Source organism: Danio rerio, chromosome 1 (genome assembly GCF_052040795.2).
Source record: "Danio rerio strain M-AB ecotype USA chromosome 1, GRCz13ab, whole genome shotgun sequence".
NCBI lineage: Eukaryota > Metazoa > Chordata > Actinopteri > Cypriniformes > Danionidae > Danio > Danio rerio.
Window position 1 is genome coordinate 53344352 of NC_141021.1, and position 20058 is coordinate 53364409.

At 36.6% G+C, this 20058-nt stretch overlaps 2 protein-coding genes across 16 annotated transcripts in view; one reads left to right on the plus strand and one right to left on the minus strand.

Moving 5' to 3' along the window:
- The window catches only part of otx2a (orthodenticle homeobox 2a), a 238850-nt gene that overhangs the window by 162147 nt on the left and 56645 nt on the right, over positions 1-20058 (plus strand). For 3 of the 12 annotated variants that reach the window (XM_087235153.1, XM_087235155.1, XM_087235158.1), the window contains 5 exons: positions 7716-7806; positions 9141-9224; positions 9324-9459; positions 18386-18544; positions 19595-19706. In XM_087235153.1, coding sequence (XP_087091279.1) covers positions 19695-19706 — 12 coding nt within the window. In that variant the 5' untranslated portion in view covers positions 7716-7806; positions 9141-9224; positions 9324-9459; positions 18386-18544; positions 19595-19694. Of the gene's footprint in view, positions 1-7715; positions 7807-9140; positions 9225-9274; positions 9460-12566; positions 12882-18385; positions 18545-19594; positions 19707-20058 lie in introns of those variants that run through there. The other 9 variants (XM_087235154.1, XM_087235157.1, XM_087235160.1 and 6 more) reach the window with 5 other exon arrangements.
- gprin3b (GPRIN family member 3b) overlaps positions 1-20058 on the minus strand; it is a 72015-nt gene that overhangs the window by 7027 nt on the left and 44930 nt on the right. The window contains exons 1-2 of one of the 4 annotated variants that reach the window (XM_087237760.1): positions 7803-7941; positions 4020-4114 (exon numbers count right to left, since the gene is read on the minus strand). The gene's annotated coding sequence lies outside the window, so the exon portion shown is untranslated. Of the gene's footprint in view, positions 1-4019; positions 4115-4147; positions 4246-7717; positions 7942-20058 lie in introns of those variants that run through there. The other 3 variants (XM_087237759.1, XM_087237761.1, XM_087237758.1) reach the window with 3 other exon arrangements.

Genomic DNA, 20058 nt, shown 5'->3' on the forward strand with positions numbered 1-20058 from the left:
CAGGAGGATGCTGCACACTGGTGAAGGATGAGGAGATTCCCCCCATCCCCCAATGTGTAAAGCGCTTTGAGTGCCCAGAAAAGCAATATATAAATGTAAGGAATTATTATTATTATTATTATTATTATTATTATTATTATTATTATTATTATTATTATTATTATTAAACTAACATTAACATATTTCCAGAGTCGCTTTTAGGCAAATTATTTCACTCGGCAGCCATCTTTGAAACACCCCTCGGGCAGTATGCTCGGGCACTCTGTTTAAATGGGGAAACATCAAATTCTTCAAAATTGTTTGCCAAGCTTACGACTGAATTTCATATTAGAAACCACCAATAATATTAAACAACAGCTGTCTTCTTTATTTTCATTTCTAAACATCCAAATCACACATACTCTGCAGAAACTCACGTCTGGTCCGAGCCCCACCCCCAGACTATCGTCAGTTTATACCGATCGATGATTGGCTCCTGTACTAGAAGGCTGGATTTATTCGCCATATAGCGATCAATGATTGGCTCCTGTACCAGTAGGTGGGGCTTTATTCACCATATTGACCGTGAGATTTGAAGTGACATGTCTTGTGTTTTATACAGCTTTTGTTATTTCTCACTGTTAATTTTAATTCATTTACTAATAAGACTTTATTGTAAAGTGTTGCCTATTTTACTTTATTATCATTATAATAAAAAAAATTAATAAATTATACAATAAAAATAACTAAAAACATTTTTAATTATTATTTACTCTGAAAATGTATATACAATAAAAAAACAATTGTTATACCTATAATGCTGGGTTCACACCAAGAGCACTAGTCACTTTCTCTAGTTTACTCACAGGATGTTTTCCCCTCGTGTGAATTTTTCGCTTGAGTTCTATTATTTGAACCTGCACTGTAAACGTGATTAAGGCGAATTCCATGCTTTAGTGACAAACACGTGATTCTCGATTCCGAACCTAGCATAAGGTAACCTTTTTCGCAATATTGCGATAATACTGTAAATCACAATAAAGCTTCAGGAATTAATCGCCAACAAGACTATTACATTCATAAATCAATTATAAACTTTACCAACTACACTAGATCACTAACAGTGCTTTGTTTATAAACCAGTATAGCTGACAGATAAATTCCTCAGCTGAAATTTGGATATTTAAAGTCCTCGTGAAATCAAAATTCACAATGTTTGTTTTGCTAGCTTATATTGTTATTCTTAACGTAACTATTTAATCCGTAAGTTAATCCGCTAAAAAACAAATGTTTGTTTTGGTAATCTTCAATCAAAGTCAGACTATTTGCTTCTGTTTTCTAAGTGGCTTCGGTTGACATCAACCTGGGGGTTTCCATAGCAACTGCATATTAAATTCCTCTTTTATCGTTAGTTTGCTATGAGGGAATGTTTTGCGAACAGAAAGCTTCGCCCCCTACTCAAGATTCAATTTCAGTCGGAAGTACATCAACATACTGAAATAAAATTCTCAGCAACTTCCAGTTCACACAGACTTCAAATATTGTTAATACCAACCCACTTTATTTAAATTAATATATAGATACCTTCAAAGGTTTATAGCATTATGAGCACACAGATGTAGCACCAAGCATCCATAAAACAACTACAACCACACTAAAAATACTAGGTCAAATATGGTGTCGTTTCAATTCAATTGAAACACTTAGCCCAGTGGTTGGGTTTGTTCACATTTGACCCAACATGAGGTTAAAACAACCCAATAATGATGGTTTAGGCAGCACGGTGGCACTGTCGCCTCACAGCAACAAAGTCGCTGGTTTGAGTCCAGTTGGCGTTTCTGTGTGGAGTTTGCATGTTCTCCCCGTGTTGGCATGGGTTTCCTCCGAGTGCTCCGGTTTCTCCCACAGTCCAAAGACATGCGCTACAGGGGAATTGAACAAACTAAATTGGTCGTAGTGTATGAGTGTGTGAATGTGAGAATGTATGGGTGTTTCCCAATACTGGGTTGCAGCTGGAAGGGTATCCATTGTGCAAAACTTATACTGAATAAGTTGGCGGTTCATTCCACTGTGGTGACCCCTGATGAATAAACAGACTAAGCCAAAGGAAAATGAATGAATGAACTTAACCCAATAGTTGGGTTAATTCACATTTGGTCCAACATTAGGTTAAAATAACCCAGCATTTTGTAGGGTAATTACTAATTTTGTAATTTAGTAGGGTACTTACAAATTTTGTAGGGTACACACAGATTAGATCACCAATAATGATGCTTTATAAACCAATAAGACCAAAATATGGATTAATCTGATATTTGAATATTTTAAGATGCCTAATATCAACCTATTGCCTATCTAAATTAATATTTAGATACATACAAGGTTTTTGTAGGATTCTGTGCACACAGAAGTAGCATTTATAAACTACATTAGATCACCAATAATGCTCGTTTATAAACCAGTTATGGCTGACAGATGGATTAATAAGAATTATCAATGTCAAAGTGTGACTTATCAGTTTGGCTGATTATCAGAAGTAATATTTACCATGCGTAACAGCTCCTAAATCAATCAGCACTTGGTTTTCCCTACATATCGACTTATTTATTGATTACTGGACACTCTGTTCTTGGTGGATGCGGTGGGAAATGAAAAACCTCTAAGGCTTTATTAATATGCATGTGAACAAAGCAGTTCTTTCTGCACCTTTGATGAAGTTTTGATATGGTGGGTGTCATATTTTAGAAAATTTGTGCATAAAACCAGGCACTACACACACACATACATGTTTTGGTTTAGGACGACTCTCCATTGGCATGTGTTATATAGAAAAATATATATTAAGTTATTTTTATTTTATTTTCATTAATTATTATCATTTTAAATATATTATTTTATGTTTTCATTATTAATTATTACATAAAATTGTATATGCTATACTCTAAAACCCCCATATTATGTCATATTACCATATCCCAACCTCTAAAACCAACCCTCACAGAAAACCTGTCAAGTTTTGAGTGCTAAAAGACCCCATTAATTATGATTTTAAAAATTTTTTTAATTATGAGCACATTAAAACCAAATACCTAGGTCAAATCTGTCATATTAAACACATTTGCACCGCATAAACTACCAATACCAGTACACACACACAGAGAGAAAGACACAAATAAATTAATAAATAAATAAACAAACAAACAAACACTGAGGCAGTGCGATTCACTGGCCTCTGCGGAAACATTCACTCTAATTGCCTGACAAACGCATGAAAGTCAATTACGCCAAGTCTGAAACGGTGACCTGTCATTGATGAGAGCCGCTCGGAGGACGCTCGCATCTGCAGGAGGATGGGGGTGGGGAGGGATCACTACCAAATATTATTAAGTGTCTCATATTATTGAGCATTGATTTCTACATCCTGCAGACATCCCCACAATAAGACGCACAGTACATCCAGATTTGAGGCATGCATGCATGTCTTTTTTAAGCAAGTTAACCATAAAATAATTCACTTTAATAGGACAAAGTCATGCATATTGATCAGCGCTGTAAATAAAACAACAGTTTGCAATGCATGCAGTAGAGACACTCACATTTCGTTTGGAAACACTAGAAAACTCATAGTGTAATTGGCTTATAAGTGCACACGCACACACATTTTTCACTGACTTGCACTGCTTATGTTGAGCTAATGATCTCCCGTCCTCTACATTTCAATGATCTTCAATCCCCAACAACTAAACATTTTGTTTATTCATTTTAATGTGCATTATTTAGCATTTATGGGTACAGATTTCATGTTTTCTATCCTTGTGGGTGCTTTTGGTCCTCCACAAAATAACAGCATGACCTACACACACACATAGTAGGACCAAAAGCCAAATTCTAAACGACTATAATGAATTAAATCCATATTAATTAGTTCAGATCTCTCAAATGTTGAGGACATTATCTTAGGAAAAACACAGAAAAATAATGTGCGCAATTTTTTCTGACGTTTAATGATTATTTTGCCCCTAAAAAAATGCAGTACCCACCCATTCATACAGCAGTCCTTTGCCTTGCCTCCTATAGAAATCCCAGAACTTGACCTTGTTGGCAAAATCCTCACTGTAATGAATCCCAGTAGGAGCTGCGGATGAGAAAAGGCGCATTAATATCCTACCTGGAACGAGTGCGTCCGCTCTCATATCATTTTTCCGATTGATTAGTGCGCTGTAGACGCGCTGCTCGCGCACTAGCGAGTGCACTCGACGGATTATCAATGGAAGAATGTTAGGCGCGTGTCAGAAAGATAAAACCACGCCTCTCAAGCGCATCCGAATCACAAGTTCAATCACTCTGATAGGCGGGTGGCGGCAGCGGGCGCGCGCTTCCCTCTGACGCCGCTAGATGACACCCTTGATCCGTCAGAAGATTGTTTGGTAAATTACGATAATTGTTTTGGTAAAAAGTTTTTTTTCTTTGGTTGTAGTGTCTTTTTTATGATAAACGTGACAACAGACATGTCAGACGATTGTTAATTACTCTGTATATACCTCCCCAAGATTTTTCACCAATTTTTCTGACAGTAGTCAATGGAAGAGAGCATGGTTATTGCCTGAGAAATTCAGCATGTCCAACAAATTAAGGGATACATTTTAAGATTGTGCATAATGTATATCCTACAAATTCCCAAATTGCTAATTATTTTGATATATCTAATTTGTGTACTTTCTGCAATATACATGAATAGGCTTAATTTCACTGATTCTATAGTTGCACTCGCGTTAAGCTTCTTTGGAATAACATTAGTTTTAATTTATCGTCCCTATTTAAATATGATTTAAATGTTTCTATAAAAGATATATTTTTGTGTTTCTCAGGCAATGATCATCCTCTCGATCTTATTGTTATTTTTTTGTGTTGCACTGTAAATGTTTTATACACAAAAAAAAGTTCCTAAAGGCAATACCTTAAATACTTATTTTTACTCTCTTGCCTTTGAGTGACGCATGCATGTTATTTTTTATTTGTATTTTAGTATTACTTTTATACGTATTTATTTCCTTGTATTTTTAAAAGCAGTTTTTATTTTTATTGTCCAGTTTATTTTATTGTAAAGCACTTTGGATCAACTATGAACAATGAACAAGTCATTCATTTCTAGTTGTTTATCTTTTATTTGCTTTATTTTTCTAAATATATTACATCTACATATATTTCACTATGTTTTGTAATGCTTTATTTTTCTGTATTGCTTACGTTTGGGTAATTTACAGGCCTAATAAATCATTTGTTTATACTGTTAAAATTGAATATTCATAAATGTAATTTTTCCAAGATTAGTGGTGTTTAAAGAAGACTTTGTGATATATTAGAAGACATTAAGAGAGATGAAAAGTCAAAAAGCAAGATATTTATATTAAGAACGCAATTCGCTCTTGACATTAGTGGGGACATACATTCCTAGAGATGCATAGCAAATTGTTTTTGCGCCTTTAAAACTTGAATAAAGTACTTAATTATATAAAGTTAACAATTAATGAATCATGTTCTATGCTGTAAATGTCAATTTACATGATTTTACTGCTATCTTTGAGGAGTTATGAATAAAGAGAAATTTACCCTACTGAAAAAAACAGCTTAAACCAGCCTAGGCTGGTTGGCTGGTTTTAGCTGGTCGACCAGGGTGGTTTTAGAGAGGGTTTGGCCATTTCTAGGCTGATTTCCAGCCTGGTCGTAGCTGAGATGACCAGCTAAAACCAGCTTGACCAGCCTAGCCAGGCTGGGAGCCCAGCCAAAACCAGCTATGTCCAGCTTAAACCAGGCTGGTCAAGCTGGTTTTAGCTGGATTTAGCTGGTCATTTTCCTGCCTGACCATCTAAGACCAGGCTGGAAATGGCTGGAAACCAGCCTGGAAATGGCCAAAACTCCTCTAAAACCAGGCTGGTCAACCAGCTAAAACCAGCCAACCAGCCTAGGCTGGTTTAAGCTGGATTTTTCAGCAGGGTAGAGAGGTGTGTGACACAATTTAACAGTTTTATTCTGATTATTGTTTTTCATAATCACGAAGGCCAAATCTAAACTGAATTTCCATTAATTGCACAGCCTTTGTTAATAGTATTATAGTAAACTCATAGCAAACTTGACTTTTAACCCTTTGTGCACAAATATGTTATGAAGGGTTATCAGAGTGTTATTTTATTTTAAAGTCGATTAAATTATTGGTAATGACTTTTCAGTAATTGGTGGATATTAGTGGGGACACATGCCCTCCATCCAATTCTATGCCCTTGTTTATATTCTTTATTAGAGGATTTTGGGATCCTATTTTGAAAACTTAACTCCCTTATTTCTCTTTATCATTTATCTTATTTGTAAGTTTTATTTATTTAATGATATAATTTTGTTTTGTGAGGCGTCACGGTGGCGCAGTTGGTAGCACGATCACCTCACAGCAAGAAGGTTGCTGGTTTGAGTCCCGGCTGGGTCAGTTGGCATTTCTGTGTTGAGTTTGCATGTTCTTGCATGCGCTTCAGGTGAATTGAATGAGCTGAATTGGCTGTAGTGTATCTGTGTGTATGGGTGTTTCCCAGTGTTGGGTTGTGGCTGGAAGGGTATTCGCTGTGTAAAACATATGCTGGTTAAGTTGGCGATTCATTCCGCTGTGGCGACCCCTGATTAATAAAGCAGAAAATGAATGAATGAATGAATGAATAAATTAATTTTGTATTGTTATTATTATTATTAATGTAAAGATTGTGAATGTAAATGGATTGTTCTCTCAGTCTTTTGTATAATTTTAAAAGTATCAATGCCTTTCTGTTATTGTTCAAGCATTATCAATTTAAAAATGCAGGCCTAAATGTTTTTTTAAAATAATAATTTTAAAAATTGATAAGATAAAACATAATAGATATTGTTTATATATATATATATATATATATATATATATATATATATATATATATATATATATATATATATATATATATATATATATATATATATATATAATTCTGTTCCACTAATGAAAAAGTTAACCACCATTTCGTACATGTCAACAAACAACAGTCTTTCATATTAGGGCAACAACACAAATGACAATTTGTGTATATTTTGAGTTCAAAAGCAGTTCATTAACAGTGGTTGACCTTCACGAAATAATACTACAGTGATTTATAGTAAATATTACTAGGCCACTAAAGTAAATTAATTGAATTCATCTTTTGTGGTTATTCTGCAGTTGCTGTTCTGTAGATTAATATAAACAAATTAGCCAATACTGTAGTTTTCTACATCTATGGTTTATTATCCTACGATACACCACAGTTCACTGTAGTAAAGCTAAAGTATTCTACAGTATTTATTTCAGTTAATCAGTTCACTACAATTATTCCTACAGTAGCCTGTAGCTTTTATTCTGTGTGCTACTATAGTATTTTTTCCTGTGGGCAGCAGATGTCACTGTCATCACACTTTTCTGTTCTGGCTCATGTCCCCACCTGGGTATTCTAGCAGATAAAATAACTCTTTAACAAAGTATAAGCATTGTTTTTTACTATTATTATCACCAGTTTTCCAATGCTTGAAACTTTTTTAGATCGCTTAAACTTAATGAACAGACAGTAAATAATGAATAATCAAAAGCTGCATTCACTTTTGTTGAACTCATCTACAGAAACCTTTAATAATTGATGTTAGTTCGTTAACGAATAGACTTGTAAAAGCAATATTTTTTTCTCTCTCAGACCTGTGATGAAGATAATTCTCCACCTGCTGCGCCATCTTTTTAAGATCATCAACGGAGCTGTCCAGTGTGTGCTGTTTGTACTGACTGAGGTATGGATAACTTTCGACATTTCTACAAAAACTTGCTAACATTAATGAATTAAGAAAAGGGGACTACAAAATAATTACTGGGTTCTAGTTAGTTACTAATAACCGTTTGTCAACAAACGTTAGTCATGTGACATCTGATTGCCGCTAGGTGGAACTGTTAGCTAATTTCTGTTTAAGCGATTTTTTTAGTTCTTCTCTTACATTCTTTCAAGTAAACGACAATTAGTCACAATGACCTTTTTTATTATTTATTGTAATTGAAGATCAGTTATTCCACGTCGAAAAATGCCTTTCTTAACCAGACTAGCCAGGCTGCAGCCCAGCCCAAACCAGTCCAGCTTAAACCAGGCTGGTCAAGCTGGATTTAGCTGGTCATTTTCCAGTCTGACCAGATAAGATCAGGCTACAAATGTCTGAAAACCAGCCTGTTAACGGCCAAACCAGACTGGTCGATTAGCTAAAACTAGCCATCCAGCCTAAGCTGGTTTAAGCACTTTTTTCAGCAGGGTTATGAAGTGAAAAGTAGGCATTGTGTTAACTAACAAATCTGAAAACATTCATCCTTTGTTATTTTAAATATTATTTTATGCTCTAATTTAAGTTTCATTTGGAAGAATTGTCATTAATAAACAACAAAACATAATATTATTTTACACACATTTTATTCAGTCACTCATTTTCCTTCAGCTAAGTCACTTTATTTATCAGGAGTCGCCAACCGGCAACTTATATTCAGCATACGTTTTACACAGTAGATGCCCTTCCAGCTGCAACCCTGTACTAGCAAACATGCATACACACTCATTCACACAATACGGCCAATTTAGTTTCTCCAATGCACCTTCATGTCTTAGGACTTTGTGGGAAACTGGAGCACCTGGAGGAAACTCACGCCAACACGAGAGGAGAATATGCAAACTCTACACAGAAATGTCAACTGACCCAGCTGGGACCCGAACCAGCGACCTTCTTGCTGTGAGGCGACAGTGCTAACCACTGAGCCTCCGTGTTGCCCACACACATTTTAATATGTTGCAAATCTAGAGACTAAGATAAGCATTTCTATGGAATATATTTTAATAAATATTTTATTTATTACTTTCTTACTGTATTTAATATATTACCACATTCATATATTTATATAGGAGTTTTATGCAATGCATGTTTGGTTTCTAAAATAACATTAGTGTTTTACTAGCACTGTAAAAATGTAATTAAGACTTGATGCAAGAAAAAATAAATACTTATACATTTTCTCATCTTTGTGTGTATTATGTTATGTGGCATGTATTATCAGTTTCTCAAGCTATTTTTATTAATATGATGCATATTAGGTCACCACAGCGGAATGAACCGCCAACTTATCCAGCATACGTTTTACACAGCGGATGCCCTTCCAGTGCTGGGAAATGCTGTAGGTTAGGAACTATATAATTGTAATATTTGAGTTCTTGGTTTGGCTCTCCAGTTTTCAGTCTCTCTCTGAGGAGTCGTCACATTACACCTTCCTCCATCAGACACGTGACGAGTGGCCTGTAAAGTGGGCAGAGGGTGGAGATCTGCTGCACGTCCCACAAAGACGGCATCTGTTCCTGTCAGAGGCCATGGAGACTCGTCCTGCTCCTAATCCTCTCTGACTGCATTCAGACTGAGGTCAGAACATACATGCGCTGTTTTGTCAAGAGTCGCTGGAGCTTTTAATGCATTTGGTTTATTTCAGTTTGCATCAGCATTTTTTATGGAATGACAGATTGCTTGAACCAAAATATTACTTTGTGTTAATTGCGTACAGGGGCATTTCAGCATAAAGTCTAAAGGAGACAATAAGAAATGCTATTTAAATAAACAATTTTTATTTTATTATTTTTTGTGCATGCATGCAATTACATTATTTTAACAACAGTTTAGAATTTTTCTTGTATTTTTTTCTACAAAAATAAGTAAATAAATAATCATATAAACATTATGAGAAATAAATATTATAAAATATACGAAAAGGAGATTGTAATGTTTCCTGGCTTTTTTTTTATATATATTTTATTTTTAGAGAATAATTACTTCAGAAGAAAAGCATAATAAATAATACTATTTAAAAATATAGTATGTATATAATAACATATAATATTGTATATAAAAGATGTCTGACAGTCGTGCGATATTCTGCAATAACAGCACTCTACACCCTTATGTATTTCTCCACCCACATAGTGACAGCAGATCAATAAACTCACTACAGTTTGACGAATAATGCAGCTGTTGGACAGCATAATGTACTTTTAAACCTTTTTATAAGGCAAGAACGTAGTTGTTTAGATTTCAGTTTATTTATAAAGAGTAGGAGATTCAGGGATTCGGCGGCCATCAGCCAGTCTTACCGAGCAGAGCAAAGACAGTAGACATCCCGCCACAAGATGGGGACAGAGACCGTGTAATAAGTTCTTAGGGGAGAAAAACTCAGCCTAAATTTCAAACTACAGCTGATCAAATCATTTTAAAACTGGTAAGTGACATTCTAAGTCGATCCCTCTCGGTTTCTGCTGTTCTGACATCAGCTACAGATGTGAATGAATAGCAGAAGAAAGTAGTACCTAGTATAAAAATATTTTTGAACCTTTACGCTTTTGATTTTTTTAAAATGATTATGCCATCGAACTTTTGTATGAATGCAATATCACACTCATAGCAGTGCGATATGGCTGTAGATCGTCACTGGTGAGACACTAACGCACGCCTCCGACCAATGCTGATATACAGCCATATTGCAATGCTATGAGTGTGATATTGTGTTCATAAAAAAGTTCGATGGCATAATTGAATATATATGTATATATATATATATATATATATATATATATATATATATATATATATATATATATATATATATATACATACAGTTGAAGTCAGAATTATTAGCCCCAGTTTTTTTTTCTGTTTAACAGGGAGATTTTTTCATCACATTTCTAAACATAATAGTTTTAATAACTCATCTCTAATAACTGATTTATTTTATCAGTAAATAATATTTGATTAGATATTTTTGAGGACACTTCTATACAGCTTAAAGTGACATTTATACGCTTAACTAGGTTAATTAGGTTAACTAGGCAGGTTTTGGTAATTAGGCAAGAATATTGTATACTGATGGCTTGTTCTGTAGACTATCGGGAAAAAAAAGTAGCTTAAAGGGGCTAATAGTTTTGTCCCTAAAATGAAGTTTAAAAAATTAATAACTGCTTTTATTCTAGCCGAAATAAAGCAAATAAGACTTTCTCCTGAAAAAAAATATATTATCAGACATACTGTGAAAATTTCCTTGCTCTGTTAAACATCATTTGGGAAATATTTTAGAAGAAAAAAAAATTCAAAGGGGGTCTAATAATTCTGACTTCAACTGTATACATATAAATCAAAAGGAGACAATAAGAAACAATATTTAAATAAACAATATTTATTTACATTGAAAATCTATGTTGAAAGTTGATTTTGGAGTTTGAAGTTTTATTTTGGATGTGAGTAATTGAGAATATTTTTTTTGCCAACACTAATATATATATGAATATATAATTTATTGCATCCAAAATAAAAGTATGTTTTATTATATTTTTATTTGGTATTTGTAATACAAACATACTTTAAAACAAAATAAAAGTATAACAAATGCTGTAAATAGCCATAAAAAAGATCTTAATGTTAGTTCTAAAATAAGCCCAGACTTGTTTATCCTTCCATTGTCTTTGTCATTGCACTCCTATTTATTCAGGATCAAGGACAATTAAATGTCCCTCAAATCCCATGCTCCTCTCAGGATACACTTGCTCTCAGAGGTCAGACTGTCTGAAGGACAAACATGCAACAATACCAGCGCATCACATGATCCATAAATACATAAAGAGCATTTACACGGGCCAAGGCTCATGAAATCTGCTCATTAACGTTGTACTTTTTTCCATTGTTAAGTACTAGTCAGGTCCCTTGTGCATCTATTAAACCACAAAATGTTAAAAAGAACAAGCTTGTGACTTTGTTTTGGTGAGCACAGACAAATGTGTCATTTAAGTTTCAAATTTAAATTATAAAGGGGATTTTAATAAATATTGCCACGTCTTAATTTGCATGTTTCCACCCACAGTCTGCCATTTCTGTTTACTCGCTGCAGCGTTTTGAGGTTTACAGTGTACCTCTTCTTGTTGAATCGCTGAATGCCTCCTCAATTGTAAGTCGTTTTGGAAACAAATGCAATGACTTACTGTACTATAAAGTTTTCACTCTGATAAATGTCACAAGATATATTATCCGCTTGTTAAGTGGTGACATGTTTGTGACGTATGTAATATTGTTTCCGGGTCCAAGCTGCCATTCATTTGAGTGGAGAAATCATTCGTTTATGTATATAATCATTCGTTTATGATCACGTTTTATTCCTATCACACATTAAAGTTAAAGGGTCACGAAACACCAAAACACATGTTTTGAGCTGTTGACAGTCGTATATGTGTCCCACACTGCTAAAAACACTATTAGGACACCTATATTTCACTAAAAAGTGTAAATTGGTTGTTTTTGCGTTATTTCAAGCAAATTCGTACTTCCGGTTTGAAACAAATTTTTGAAGCTGCGTCACAGTCATGAGATAATAGTGTTGTATTCCACCGTGCAGACTGGGCGTCTGTGCCAGATTGAGTCTTATTACGTCTTACAGTGTGATGCATTAATGCATGAGTAAGGCTTAGTTCTCTCTATTGTGCAACTTCATTAATATTCATTACTGTCACAGTGTTTAGACGACAGAGACGCCACGTTGTGTTGGCAAAACAAGCGTGAAGTGTTGCTTTTATAGTTTGCTGCAGTTAAGTTTTGTTTTCATTTTCTCTCTGTGAGAGCTCAGCTTGAGTCACGTGTGGATTAACATGTACGCGACGCTCAACAACAATAACTTACGTGTCTAAGGAGGAACATTGTTTACCTGAGAGCTGTTCTCATCTGCAAATGCTGAGATCCGGATTCGATTGTAGTATTCTCTTCTTAAAGACGCGGCTCTAGTTGCTGGTGATTGTCCTGTCTCTACAGATTTGGTAAGTGAGCGACCAGCGCTCTTTGTTTATTCAGTTTGTTTGTATCGAACTAAGTTTACCACACCGAGTGTAAACATGTTAGCACCACAACCAAACTTTAACCTCGTGTGGGGTTTTCACCGCATTTCTGACACTCATGTGTGCATCTAAGTTTCCGGGAAATGCTGAGGTTTTTTTTTCTCTCATTCGCCGTGCGGTATCAAACATTGGATGAAAAATACACGCTTAGAGCAGATCCTCGAATCAAATATCTCGTTTGTTGTGAGGGGCATGAATGAATTCCCTGAATGAAAGAGCCAAACTGCAGTTAAAGTCACCCATTTAATAATTTGGCAAATAATTCGACTACACATGTCCATGTAGGTTAAACACCATCACTGTCTCCTGTGTGTTTGTGTGTGTATTTTGACTCTGAAACTTGCGCGTGCCCAAATAGACACTCCCACACCATCCCACTTTTCTTCCTCCGACACTCCCCCCTAAACAGAGCTGGACACGCCCACTTTTCTGACTTTTTCCAAAGTAGAGGTGTGAAAACACCCTGCTGAAATGAGGGGGTTTCATGGCCCTTTAATTTTACATAAAGTCATAGTGTACACAACAATCTCTGGATATTATACCATCGGATATCGTTTATTATTACCATTTCATGAGTCTCCCCATTCAGTTGAATAGAGCGCTTGGACCCGGAAGCCGCTTCGCGTGACGTCACACTTAACAAGCGGATAGTGATGCGTTCAGGAGGCATGGTTTGGATTTGCATGGAGAGTGGCACATAGACTTTCATTGGTATCAGGCTAACGTTAGCATTTTCCAACATCTCCCGTTGCACCTTTAAGGTAATTTACTCTAAAACAAAACCGCACTGAAAATACCCCAAAACCAAGCAAATTCCAGAACGTCACAGGATTGCATTGGTCGTGAGTATCGAAGTGAACGTGACGTAAGAAATGGACCTCGTGCTCATGCATCAGGTGTGTGTGAACCTCGGCGAGGAGTTAAGTGCTTTAAGACCCGCGCAATTCCCTCACAGTCAGCCATTAGACACGTTGACAAAGCTGTGTGTAATCTGTCATAGCGCGGGGATTACAGTACGGCTGCGGTTCAGCTCCGACAAAATGGCGGAATAAAAGGAAACAAATTGTGGAGTAATCTCCCGAGAGAAGACGCTCGGGCCAAAGGGGTTCCCTCGGAAAACTCCATTTTGTCTCTCCTTCCGCCCTCGGGGACTTCTGGCAATCCCATAATCCCTTGTGTTTGATGTTTGAGAGCTGATGGCGCTGCTGAGGACGCTTCAGAAAGGGGCTTTGTGTGCGCCGTGTGGCCGCAGAACTATCGAGGGCTTGAATGACATGGCAAAAGGGGAGAGAGACGGGTAACTTTAGCTTAATCTAGGCTTAGTGCCGTGACACACACACACACAGTCAGTTGCTCACAGGTGTGTGTGGCCCTCTGGCTTTGTGTGGACGGTCAGAGCTTCTCTCTGTATCTCAGGCCGAGGATCAATACACCTCTTGAGGCCGAGGATCTGCAAGAGGGAGAGAGAGAGAGAGGGGCCCGGAGGCCTTGGATTAACTGGGCTCCACCTCTCCGCTTTTCAGTTTACATTTCAGTTGTGCTCGCGACTTTGACCGTTAACACTTTTTAATTAGAAGTGCTCATGCACTGCTCGCTGAGGCACAGAGCGTGGGTAGAGTTGCAGCAGGCCGTCAGAAGGCTTCACTCATGGCATTGCATTCATGTTTCCAGCTGAGAGGAGTTTTTTTTAGGAGTTTTGTAAAACTGGACTTGTCTACAAACTGTAAACAAATTCATTGATTTATCTTCATAATGCATTCAATACCTATACATGTATGCTTTTTTTTTAAAAAATTGGGTTATTTGTGTTAAATAGTTAAATAGTACATTTTTATAATTTAAATCACATTGAATTAGATGTACAAATATTATATATATTCATTCATTCATCATTTTCTTTTTGGATTAGTCCTTTTATTAATCTGGGGTCACCACAGCAGAATGAACTGCCAACTTATTCAGCATATTTTTAGCAGCAGATGCCCTTCCTGCTGCAACCTGTCACTGAGAAACATCTATACATACTCATTCACACACATACACTACGAACAATTTAGTTTCCCCAATTAGTGACGTCAGGCATTGCCGAACTGCATTGTGGATCCGTCGGCGCAGCTTCAGAGGCGTTGCTCACTGCAGAAGTTGGGACTTGCTCAACTTTTCAAAGCAGTGATGGAAGCTTCAGCCAATCAGATCGCTGTATGCAAATACACCAGCTCAAACAGTGGATTATTGTTGACTAATTTCGTTGGCTGACGCTGCTTTGACGATCGCGTCAGCCCCAACTTTAGACACGTCCTCTGTCTTGCGTTGATGCTGAAGCCCCGTGTAAATGGGGCGTTAGTCTCTCACTAGTGACGATATACAGCCAAGTCGCACAGTTCGACAGCAAAAACATGTACATAAAAAAGAAAATCAAACTGTCAAAAAACGTTTTTATACAAGGAACTACTTTCTTCTGCCATTCCTTCACATCTGCAGGTGATGTCAGAACAGCAGAAGCCCTTACCAATTCACCGTCACTTTAGAGCTAGTATTTGAAGGATTCTATAGCGTAATGTCTAGTGATGACAAAACAGGTGAAATTTTAAGATTATAAGGCTGAACGGCATGAGATGCCATCAGTCTACATAAATTTCCCAGTACTTCTCTGTTGCAATCGGGAAATCACAATATTTAACTTCGAAAAAGCCAAAGCAAAGCAAACATTAGCAGATTACTATAGTATAAATACAGCACTACAGCATACAAAAGAGAGAGATCAACTTAGAATGTCCCTTAACTGTTTTTCTAATGATTTGATCAGCTGTTGTTTGAAATTTACAAGTTTTTTTCTCCCCTTATTATGTTGCCATCTCTGTCGCCATCTTGTGGTGGAACGTCAACCGTCTTTGCTCAGTATGACAGGCTGATGGCCACCGATCTCAGAAATAGTTGAAATCAAACTGCATTCTCCTTTAAAAAAAAGCCTCAAAAGTACATTATGTTGTCCAACAGCTGCAATATTTGTCAAACGTCACTGAGAAACATCTATACACACTCATTCACACACATACACTACGAACAATTTAGTTTCCCCAATTAGTGACGTCAGGCATTGCCGAACTGCATTGTAGATCCGTCGGCGCAGCTTCAGAGGCGTTGCTCACTGCAGAAGTTGGGACTTGCTCAACTTTTTAAAGCAATGACGGAAGCGTCAGCCAATCAGATCGCTGTATGCAAATACACCAGCTCAAACAGTGGATTATTGTTGACTAATTTCGTTGGCTGACGCTGCTTTGACGATCGCGTCAGCCCCAACTTTAGACACGTCCTCTGTCTTGCGTTGATGCTGAAGCCCCGTGTAAATGGGGCGTTAGTCTCTCACTAGTGACAATATACAGCCAAATCGCACAGTTCGACAGCAAAAACATTTACATAAAAAAGAAAATCAAACTGTCAAAAAACGTTTTTATACAAGGAACTACTTTCTTCTGCCATTCCTTTACATCTGCAGGTGATGTCAGAACAGCAGAAGCCCTTACCAATTCACCGTCACTTTAGAGCTAGTATTTGAAGGATTCTATAGCGTAATGTCTAGTGATGACAAAACAGGTGAAATTTTAAGATTATAAGGCTGAACGGCATGAGATGCCATCAGTCTACATAAATTTCTCAGTACTTCTTTGTTGCAATCGGGAAATCACAATATTTAACTTCGAAAAAGCCAAAGCAAAGCAAACATTAGCAGATTACTATAGTATAAATACAGCACTACAGCATACAAAAGAGAGAGATCAACTTAGAATGTCCCTTACCTGTTTTTATAATGATTTGATCAGCTGTTGTTTAAAATTTACAAGTTTTTTTCTCTTTATTTACAGAATATTGCAAGGCTATCAGCCAATCAGATTCGAGAACCAAACAAAACTGTTTTTATATATATACAAAGTGAAACAAAGGTTTCTTGTGCTCCTTTATGAAATAAGGGTCACTATCTAAAGGTGTTTCTAAATCAGGTGTGTTTCGGGATTGAGAAATGCTGATCTAAATAAACAATGAAACTAACACTGGAGACCTGAGGTACTCATAATCTTATTTTTATACTTCAATTTGGCTTGCTTAGCTTCCATACATAGCCATTTATATATATATATATATATATATATATATATATATATATATATATATATATATATATATATATATATATATATATATATATATATATGGAAGCTTCTTTAAAAAGAAGATGGCTTAAACACCCAGTAGTGAGCTTCTCCACTGTGTTGTTGAACTCCCCCCCCCCCCCCCTCTCCACCCCACCACCCCCCACATTTCAATGGATTCTGAATAGATGTCAGTTTTTTATTGTTTATTAGCTGAGAAAACAATTAATATGTAAGGGATCCCAACAATATTGTTTCTTTACATACAGCAGGGGAAAATAAGTATTAAACCATTTTTCTCAGAAAACAGCATATTTATAAAGGTGCTGTTGACTTGAAACTTTCACTAGATGTTGACAGCAACCAAAGAAAGCCATGTATGCAAACTAAAAACAAATTAGTTTATAAATGAAGTTTTGTGTAATAAAATGAAATGACGCAGGGAGAAAGTATTAAACACATGAAGAAAGGAAGGTGTAGAAAGTCAGTGAAGGCCCAGACAGCAGCTAAAATCTCTGAGTAGTTCTTCAGCAACCCTCTGCCTTTTGTCATTGTAAATTATTATTATCTGCTTCAGTCCAACATCTACATTAGCAGGATGATGAAGATAAAACCAGGGTGGACTGTCTGCAAGACAGTGATCCAAAACACAGCCAAGAAAACTCCTAAATGCTTTCAAAGAAAGAAAATCAAGCTGTTTAATGGCCCAGCCATTCACCTGACTCGAATCCAATAGAGAATACAAAATAAATCTCAGATTTGATAGACGAGACCCACAGAACCATCAAGATTTGTACGCTCTGTTGAAGTCTGTGACACCTGAGCAATGCACGTGACTTCATTCTCCACATGAGAGGCATCTTTTAGCTGACATCACCAAAAAAAAGCCTTTATGAAAAAGTATTAAATCTGATTCAGTAGTTCAGTACTTTCTTCTTTTGTCATTCCGTTGTTATTACACAACTCATTTTTCAGATTTTTTTTTATTATTATTGTATTGTTTGGGTTTTTCCAAAATCTGGTTGAATTCCATGTCAACATCTGCTTTAGTAATATTATTATTCCCAGGAAAAAAACATGACCTGTTCAATACTTATTTTCCCCACTGTATTTATTGTTATAGCTGCAGTCTGAACTCTGCTGCTGTTTTACATATAAATGTGATATACATCTTCATAGTTATCATGATTGGTGTTTTACTGTTAGCCTCAGAGCACTAAAACTGAAACTAGCGCTAACTCTTGCTCTCTTCCTGGCCATTCTGTTTATATTCATCAGCACTGGAGAGGAGGAGACGAGAGTGAAGTGGCTGGATTGGATTTTGAGCAGAGGCGCCTCAATAACAGGAATGGATTTATGGGTGTAATTCGATTGGAGTGAATAAAGGCCATCAGCCCACTGAACCATAGACACTCTGATGATGAGCTCCATCGGCCTGTGAGTAAACATGAGCAACGACACCCACATGAAGATTTTCATGCTGGTCTTTATAATCAGGGGGCTCTATAATTTATACTAATTATATAATATAATTTTACTATTTAATTATTTTACTATATAATATAATTTTAATATATAATTTTACTAATTGATAGAAATCAGATATTTCTGCTCAACAGGAGTGAGAACTATAATTGTGAAATGTTAACCTTTTTCGGGTGAGGAACCGCACTGAAAGAAATTATTCTTTGGATTTTGGCAGCTTATGACCCATTTCCACTGACTGGTACAGTACAGTATGGGTCGGTACGGGTCACCTTTATCAGGCTTGCATTTCCACTGGCTTAAGGGTACCAAGGGAACCCTTTTAATAGCCATGGTGTTCAAAAGAAAGTTTCAGTTGCTGTCATTTTCGCTCAAGGAAATGTCTAAGTAAAGTTGTACGGGTCGTTCATATATCATACGAGAATCACTTCTCACAAAACTGATGCTTTATACCAGGGGTCACCAAACTTGCTCCTGGAGGGCCGGTGTCCTGCAGATTTTAGCTCCAACCTTAATAAAACACACCTGAACAAGCTAATCAAGGTCTTACTGGGTATACTTAAAACACCCATGCAGGTGTGTTGAGGAAAGTTGGAGCTAAACCTTGCAGGGACACTGGCCCTCCAGGACCGAGATTGGTGACCCCTGCTTTATACACATAAATACTTGTGTGTAAATGTTCATTACTAACCTTTCTATGAACATGATATGATTATAACTGCAGATCAATGATAGGGCGAAATAGCCTACTGTAACGTCTGCAGTTATGTAAAATAAATAAATAAATATGCATATATTAGCACATACAGACCCTTACAGTCTTCGATATGTCACCAATTACAGAAAAACTACACACAGCATACATTTAGGCCTTATTTGAGTTCAAAAACAACACGCGACATAGCCCACAGTCAGTGCAAACCTCTCATCTGCATCTTTAATCTTCACCAGCACATGTAGTCTCTGTTGGAAAGTAATTCTGTCAGTGTGTCTGTGTTTTAGGTTGGTGAAAGAATCATTTGCTCCTTTGTTTTTTCCGGCATCACTCTCACGTTTGTCTGTTTCTGAAAGGATCGGACGTCAGAAGGCCTTGTAAACAACAATGGGGCACAAGGTAGTTCTGCTGTTCTTTTTACATTGTGGCTGTTTATCAAGATGACGACAAGGTTTGTTTGAGCTCGGGTTGACCATAGCTAGTTATTATATGTATATGTTATTACGGTGTAATGTCTTGGTTGTGTTTTTAATACCTGGCGGTTCCTTTGTTTTCAGTCTGGCTTGTCCATGAGCGAGTGACATATCTTTGTAAACCAATAGTGTTCTGCTGCGTGTCTAGCTCTGCCTTTTAGTACCCTTAGTAGTCCTGCTAAGCACCCTTTGCAAAGGGTACCCAAAAATGGTACGGTACGGTTCAGGTTTAGGTATTTTTGACAGTGGAAATGGCCATAAACACGTACTGAACCGAA